An 8389-nucleotide genomic window follows, 5' to 3' on the forward strand; every position below is an offset into this window, starting at 1 on the left:
GCCACCATGCCCAGCTAGTTTTTATATTTTTAGTAGAGACAGGGTTTCACCACGTTGGCCAGGCTGATTCCGAACTCCTGTCCTCAGGTGATCTGCTGCCTCAGCCTCCCAAAATGCTGGGATTATAGGCATTAGCCACTGTGCTCAGCCTTTCTTGTAGTATCCTTCTTATGGAAAACTTTTCTCCTGCTTTTTAAAATTGTTTCTTTCCATATTAGCAGTCATGAATTTAACCTTATGGTTTCAGTAATGAAAATTCATGGATTTGCTTTTGTGGCTGGTGTGCAAGAGAGCTGGTCACACAGCGAGAGAGTGAGCCTTGCTGGCCACTGACGCCTCCTTCAACACAGCTTGGTGCCTCTGTTCTTCATCCCTGTGAAATAATGAGCACTTCTTAATGGAAGCACTTCTTAGTGAGTTCATGAAGGTTGCGAGATCCAAGATCCATTCCTTGAAACTGTTGAGAGACTATTGTTTTCAGAGGCTATTTCAGAGAAACAAAGGCTACTCTGTTTCACAGATACTTACTGAAACCCTAAATGCAAGCCTGGCACTGGGATCCAAAGGTAAATTAAGATGATGATTCCTGCCTGCAGAAGCTCTCAGCCTAGTGCAGGGAACAAACATGTGAATACATGCCCTTCTATTTGGTAAAAGTAGTGGTTGAGAGAGTGAGGGAAGGAAGAAATGGCTCTGCTCATGAAGGTGAAGAGGGCATCAGGAAAAGGAGGTGTTACTTCAACTGCATCTTAAAGGGAGGTAACACCTGACCAGACAGGGAAAGGGATTTCCCTTCTTGGTATAGGAAACCACATGTTCAGGTGAACAGAAGTGTCAACAGCAGGACAAGTAGGGGCACCACAGGTATTCTTATGGGACTGCAGCCAATATATGGGGTTAGCGGCCAGATAAGACTGTGGAGGTGGGTCAGCAGCAGGGGCCAGGTGATGATGCCTGACCACTGGGTCCTGGGGACTTGTCACATTGTGCCTTGCTGGTCCCCGAGACATGGTTCTCAAAAAACTAAAAAGCCATAATCACATGCATTTGGAAGAAGCCGAATTAAGGTTAAACAGGCATTTATTTATTTATTTTATTTACTTATTTATATTTTTTACTGCAGGACTTCTGGAGCTTACAAAGTGCTAAGTGTATGAGGGCTCTCCCAAGGGGGAAATATATAGTGCAGTGTGTACTGAACCCCTTTTGTAGGAAAGCCCTTAGAATCTCATCTGGGGAAATTCTGCTGTAAGCAGTGAAAGACCATGGAAGGATTCAGATTTTCATTTGGTAATGCATTCTGCGGAATGAGTGAGGGCTGGGTGGGGTGGGTGGTGAGATGAGAAATAAGGAGACCCGTGGGGAGGAGGTGCTCCATGAAACACCTGAGTGCAAGGGGGCGTGCACAGGCTCAGGGATTCAAGAGGCATTCGAGGTAGAATCAATAGACTGAACTGCCCTCGGGAGGGAGGGACCTACGTTGGCGCCAGGGTTTTGGTTCCCAGTTCTGGTCATGTCTTATCAGTCATTGGATATAACTTCTGGCATCCAGCGGGAGGCCTGCCCTGCTAATACATTTGGAGTTGGGTGTGACTGTATGGTGGCACTGAAGCCTCAGTGGGTGAGCTCATCACCAGGTGGAGTCTAAGAGGGAGAACGGAACTGTGGACAGATCCAGAGGACACCCATGTTTTAGAAGTGGGCAGGGAAGAGAGGTCAGCAAGGGAGCAGGCGTCCTTGAAGCCAGGGGAGGACAGGGTTTCAAAACCAAGAGAGCACTGTGTAATAACCCTCCACGTGCAAGTTACAACAGCAGAGAGATGTTTTTATCTATCAAACTAGCAGAGATTGATTGATTTATGTATTTAACAGTTATATCTAGTGTTGGTAAGGGTTATAGAAAATAAGCACCCTCATGCTATCGGGGAAACAGATAATATGTATCAAAAACCATAAAAAGTGTATATGCTCTTTGATTCAAATATTCCATCTCTACACGCCTGTAATCCCAGCACTTTGGGAAGTTGGGGTGGGCAGATCACCTGAGCCCAGGAGTTCGAGATCAGCCTGTCCAACATAGCAAAACCCTGTCTATACTAAAAATACAAAAATTAGCCAGGCATGGTGGCGCATGCCTGTAATCCCAGCTACTCAGGGCGCTGAGGCACAAAGACCGCTTGAACCCAGGAGGCGGAGGCTGCAGTGAGCCAAGATCATACCATTGCACTCCAGCCTGGGCGACAGAGCAAGACTCCGTATATATATAAAAAAAATTCCATCTCTAGAAATTCATCCTAAAGAAAATCACCATGGATGAGCACAGATTATTCTATAAGATTGTTCATAAAACATTGTATATAATATAAAAATATAAAGATATTATCCTGTAACATAAGCTTGATTAAATAAATTATGATAGCAATATGATGGAAAAATACCATGAAGCCAGTAAAAAGAAAAGTGCAATAATTAATGGCATAGTGAAATATTGCAATATAATGTGAAGAGAATAAAGCAAGTAAGATCCTGTTTTTTGTATTAAAAACATACACATATGCATAAGAAAAAGATACATCAAATATTACCAGTGGTTATCTCTGGAAACAGGGATTTGGGTGGTTTTAAAATTTGTTGGGGGTAATATTTTTACTTTTCTATATTTTCAAAAGTTTCTACAATAAGCAAGTTACCATTGTAATCAGGAAAAAGCAGTTCTTTTAGTGCTCTGAATAGTGTAATAATAATTTTTATTTTATTTCATTTTATTATTTACCTGGCCTTGCAGAAATTTACTTCTTTGGTAAAAGACAGACTAAGCATGTGCTTAAGGCGCCAGCAAATGACTATTTACATTAATAGTTTATTTAATATAGAAATTTTTATTGAAGTGATGACTTCAAAATGTGATTTTTGGGGGCATTATACACTTGCTTGGAGGTTCAATCCTCAATCCACATGGGGGGGGGGCACCATAATCACTGGTGCCCAGGGCCCTCGAATAGCCCCTGTGAGGACCTTTGCTGTCCCTCCTTTGCCAGCTCCTCCAGCCTCGGCCATTTGTCCCCTGGGCTCTCCAGGTTCCACTGAGCAGCTGCCCCCCTGCCCAAGCCCAGCTCCACTGCTGTGTGACCTTAATTCCCTTAACCGCTCTGTGCCTCAGTTTCCTCATTTGTTAAAAGAGGAGGTTCCAATGGTATGTACTCCCTAACCATGTGCGAGCATCACAGAAATGACACGGAACACGCACTGAGAACATGCCTCGCGCGTGGCAAGTGCTAACTGTTACCTGCCATTATTAGGCTCCCCGGCCGGGGTCTCAGGGCCTTGGCACAAGCTCTTCCCTCTGCTTGGAGCACTTTCCTCCACTGACCTTTCCTGGCGCTCCAAGTCAACTCCAGGGACCTTCCCAGTGCAGTCTAGGTGCCTTCCCCTTCCGCAACGCCTGAACCACACAGGAATAAGTAAGGCGAGAGCACGCCCAGGGAAGAGCGGGGTGTGCAGAAAGGGTCTGAGTTAGTCGAGGCATTTCCGCGGGGATCCTTCTCCTACCAGGCCTGCACCGGGGCCGTGGCGACTGAGAAGACGTGCACAGGTGGCTCCCGAGTGCTCGGGAAGGGCCCCAGAGCTCCTGGCCCGGTTAAGGCAGGATGCGGGTGGGCGTCTCCCCTGCGAAGCTGGATCAGTACTGCGGGCGCCGGGGGCGCAGGGGGCGCAGGGCGCGCAGCAAGGGCTGGCGGGGGCGGCCCGCCTGGGGCGCTGCCCGGACGCACTCGGGAACCAGGTGGGGGCGCGGGGAAGAGCAGCCGAGCAGGTGCCGGGAAGGAGGCGCCTGCAGCAGCACATGCAGGGGCCTCGAGGAAGGCGCCAGGAAGCGGCGAGGGGCCGCAGTGGCCAGAACCCCGGCCGGCTGCCGCGGGCAGAGGAACGTGCCCTACCCTCGGGGCTGGGCTGGCACTGCCCAGTCCTCCAGACCGGACTGTGGCTGCGTGTCGGGCCCAGTGGCGACCCCCGCACGACAAGGCGGGGCGGCCAGGTGGCACCACCGGCGGGACCGGAACGGCGCCGCGGCCCTAGGATCTCTGCGCCGAGGCCCGCGGCGGGAGTCACGATGGCCATGACCACGCTGACGTCCAGGCTGTGAGCCCCTCGCCCGGGCGGCCCGCCCACCCGGCACGCCGAGGTCGCACCTCGAGGTAGCCCCACCCGCGACACCAGCCGCCTCCCCGGGTCAGTAGTGGGCGTGGCCTCACGCCCAGGCCCCGCCCCCGCGTCCCCATTGGTCAGTCCAGGGGTCGGGGCGGGCGACACCGACGGCTGAGCCCGGGCAGGGACTCGCGGGAATCGCGCCCCGCTGCCGGAGCTCGCCCTTCGCCCCTGCGCTGCGCGGACCGCGGCCACAGCCGGACTGGTGGGGACGGCGGCAACAGACGAATTGGCTGACAGTCTCAGTCCTCAGAGTAGCCCCTGCCTTGAGGCGGTGGCGTCCGAGTCCTCTCGTCCGGGAGCTAGGACAGGTGCCGCGCCGGGGGCCCTCCAGGGACCGCGCTGAGGCCGCGGACGCGGCCCGCCCCGCCCCGGCCCGCCGCGCCGCCCGCCGAGCCCAGCCTCCTTGCCGTAGGGGCGTCCTCGGGCCCAGGGCCGCGGAGCTGATGCGCTCCCGCTGAGCGTCCCCGGCCGGCCATGGCCGCGCTCCCCGGCCCGCTCTGGCTGCTGGGCCTGGCGCTGTGCGCGATGGGCGGGGGCGGCCCCGGCCTACGACCCCCGCCTGGTTGTCCCCAGAGATGTCTGGGCGCGAGCGAGCGCCGGGAGGTGCAGCGCGAGATCCTGTCCGTGCTTGGGCTGCCTGGGCGGCCCCGGCTCCGCGCGGCACCCGCCGGCCCCCGGCTGCACGCGTCCGCGCCGCTCTTCATGCTGGACCTGTACCACGCCATGGCCGGCGACGACGACAAGGACGACGCGCCCGCGGAGCGGCGTCTGGGCCGCGCCGACCTGGTCATGAGCTTCGTCAACATGGGTGAGTGCGGCCGCCCGCGCGGGGACCCTCGGAGTAAACTGGCTGCAGGGGAGAGTGCGCGCATCCGCCGGGCCCTGGCCGAACGGGGTGTCACAGACGGTGGACGCGAACCACAGGGGAGTGGGACCGCCGTGGATAGGGAAGGTCTAAGGGTCATGGGGCCCCCTGGGCTGCGGGGTGGTCAGGAGCAGGGTGGGGGAGACTGTGGACTCCCAGGCGCTGCCTTCACCCTGCCCCAAACACACCCAGGAGTAAGAATCAGGTGATGTCCTTGCCCACCTGGGCTGCCCCAGGAAGACAGCCTGGTCCTGGGGAGACAGGTGAGTAAACGGAGGCCGGGATGCTGTCATTGTGATAAGGGTAGTACTGAGGAGAGGGCAAGGTTCAGCGTGGAAACCTGTGGTCACGTCACCAGAGTGACCAGAGCTGACTCGCGTGCCCTGAGTCCACAGCAGGCTCTTCCCTGTGCAGAACCTGGGTGGGGTGCGGCTGTCAGGGGAGTGGCTGGGGAAGGAGCAGACTCAGTTCAGTGGGGCAGGGACTGTGGGCTTGTCACCCTGGGCCCAACACCTCCGATGTGATCTGGTATAGGGTGAGTGTCTGGGCCTGTGGAATGGCCCAGTGGGCAGCTGGACCCACTTTGTTTTCCCAGGCAAAGCCTGGCTTTTCCTGTCTGCAAATATCTTGTTATTAAACCCTGGAGCAATTTATTTCTTAAGATCTCAGAGATTTTTTTTCCAGTACTAAACTCTTTGGTCTATGGTCGTGTAGTTACTGTTGGTCAGGTCCCCCCATATGCTTTGCCTCCTGTCTGTGGCTAGTGGCAGGCCAGGGTCTGGGGGCCAAGGACCACAGCTCAGCCCAAAGTAGGGGAGCTGTGGGGCTGAGAGGAGGGAGAGGGTACCTGCCCCGGCCACCAGCATCCCTCCACAGACAGCATCATTAATTCTTCATCCTCATGACAACCCTGATAACAGCCACGGTCTTCACCCCCATCTCCCAGATGAGGACAGTGAGGCTCAGAGAGGCAGCACCATGCCTAGGACAGTGCAGCCTCTAAGCCGCTGAGCCAGGACAGCCAGGAAGCCTGACTGTCCATCCGGTGCTCAATGAGATGACCTTTCTGTTGTCAGGTCAGGCTTTCAGGGTGCAGAGAGCTTTCTGAGGAGTCTGGGCTGAAGAACACGGGGGACTGAGCCGCAGCAGGTTTTGTGGGGCTGTCAGCCATTTGCTTCCTACACTAGGGCAGAAGAGGATGTGGCCAAGCCTCTGCTCCCCACAGCCCAAGAGCTGGTGGTGGAGGTGAGCAGCAGGAGACAGCCGTTCACCATCGGTGAGCGCCCAGTGCCAGGCACAGGTCTCCAGCTGGTGGGATCTGGATGCTGCCTTCCTAGTTAGAGGACAGGGTGGGGATGTGGGATAGAGGAGACCATCTGTGAAGTTGGGACTGGGCCTCTGTCATCAGGACAGGCTGACACTGGGCTCAGGACCAAGAAGAGTTGTGGATGGAGTCATCCAAGAATGTCCCCGGGGGAGCCGCCCATCAGAATGAGTCACTACTCAGCCCACGTCCTACCTCCCCTGGCATCCCCTGGGTCAAGACATGCACAGCCTGGTGGGGCTGTTGCTGGGAATTGGGCAGGGCCCACCCCTCTGTGTGACCTTAGGGAAGTTCCTCACCTTCTCAGCCTTGGTTGCTCCTTGTAAAATGAGGTGCCTGGTGATCTGTCCTCAGGGTTGTTGTGTGATTGGTAGAGGGGCAGGAATAGAAAGCCTGTGCCATCCCCCCTCAGAGGGCGAACCTGGACCTGGGCAGTGTTGGCCCCAGGCCCTCCCAGCTGTGGCCTAGTTTAGAGGTGACAGGAACATCTCCACATGTCTTGTACACATGTAAAACCTAGAAATGGATTCTAAAAGCCAACCAAAAAATGTTTGTGCCTGTTTTTAGAATGAAAAGTAGCATGTGAACTTTCACAGCCTTACCATTCCTCCTTTAATTCATGTGAGACTCTTTTGCCAGCCCTGTTTCATGGGCTCAGAGAGGTTAAATGGCCAGCCCAGGGCCACACAGCACATCCAGGGTGACATCCATGGCTGTGAATTCCAAATCCCAGCTTCTTCCCACCCAAGCTCTGGGCATTTCGTGCAGACCCGGGGCTTCCAGCGCTGCGGGATTAACAAGCAGATCGTTGTTAGTGGAAGCCCAGGCTGCAGGTGGGCGTGGCCAGCTGTCAGAAGGGCTTCTTTATTCTGCTCTGCTAACTGCACTAGTAGAACTCTCTCAGTTACAGTAGCTTTAACTGGTAATTACTGAGACTGTGGGGTGGGTTGGGGGTGGGGCACAGATTAGACACATACCAGGATGCTCTCTCCATGTTTGGAGGCCCCTGGAGGTCGGTGGCCCTTCTCCTGCCTCAGCCTCCCGAGTAGCTGAGATTACAGGCATGCGGGCAGAGGCACAGGCCACCACGGGATCTAATAGCAGGGTCACAGTGGTATCACCGCCCACACCCAGGCTCCCACACCTGCTCCTGCCAGCTCCACCTCTTCTATCAGCCTCATCTGGCTCCTGCATAGCCAGGCCTGGTGCCCCTAGGGCCCAACTCTTGATGACAGCCTGTAGAACCCAGGGGGCGGGACTCTCACAGGCCTCCCGCCATGGCTCAGGTCTCTGTGCAGAGCAGGTGCTTCAGGAAGGCAAGCCTGCATCCTGATGTTCAGAGCCTGCACTGGGAGGCCAGGGCTGGGGTCAGAGCTGGGGCCCCGCCTGGCCTGTCATCCATATCAGCCTGTAGACCTGGGCTCTCTTGGGTAGGACAGTGATGGAGCAGTTGGATTCTGTGCCTGGTCTCTCTGCTCAGGGAGGGGAGAGTCCTGAACTGGGAGGCAGGACCCAGGTTCTTGTGCTGCCTGGGCCCGCCATTAACTCCTGCATGCCCTGAGCCACGGCCCTTTCCTTCCCTGAGCCTCTGCTTTCTCGTCCATTCTATGGTGATGGCATCAGAAAAGCAAGGCGCCTCCCATCCCTGACCCTGTGGCTCTCTGGCAGAGGCGCCTTCTCACAACACCGCCATGCCTTGGCCCCAGTGCCTCAGGCCGGCCCGGCCCCTCCTGAGGGAGGAAGGATGGCAGGAAGGACCACCTCTGCACACTCCTTCTGAATCCTTCTCCACCCATGTCAGCAGAGAGGCAGGTGCCCATGTTCCAGACTGAGAAACTGAGGCATACGCAGGACTAGCAGGCAGAAGTCCAGCCAGGATCAGAATGCAGGCAGCTTCACTTTGGTCCTGACCCCTTCCTGAACCAGACAGATTTGCTCCTGTGGCCTCCAGTGGCCATGGACTGGGGTGTTGATGAACAGAGCCGTCTGGATTT

At 55.6% G+C, this 8389-nt stretch overlaps 1 protein-coding gene across 2 annotated transcripts in view; it reads left to right on the forward strand.

The window, feature by feature from the left end:
• The first annotated feature begins 4325 nt into the window (after window positions 1–4325).
• The window catches only part of BMP8B (bone morphogenetic protein 8b), a 32778-nt gene continuing 28714 nt past the window's right edge, over window positions 4326–8389 (forward strand). For both annotated transcript variants that reach the window (XR_003309708.1, XM_026455709.1), the window contains exon 1: window positions 4326–5014. Coding sequence is in view for 1 of the 2 variants with exons in the window: in XM_026455709.1 (XP_026311494.1) it covers window positions 4681–5014 (334 nt within the window). In the remaining variant the exon portion in view is untranslated. The remainder of the gene's footprint in view (window positions 5015–8389) is intronic.

Source organism: Piliocolobus tephrosceles, chromosome 1 (assembly GCF_002776525.5).
Source record: "Piliocolobus tephrosceles isolate RC106 chromosome 1, ASM277652v3, whole genome shotgun sequence".
NCBI classification, from domain to species: Eukaryota; Metazoa; Chordata; class Mammalia; order Primates; family Cercopithecidae; genus Piliocolobus; species Piliocolobus tephrosceles.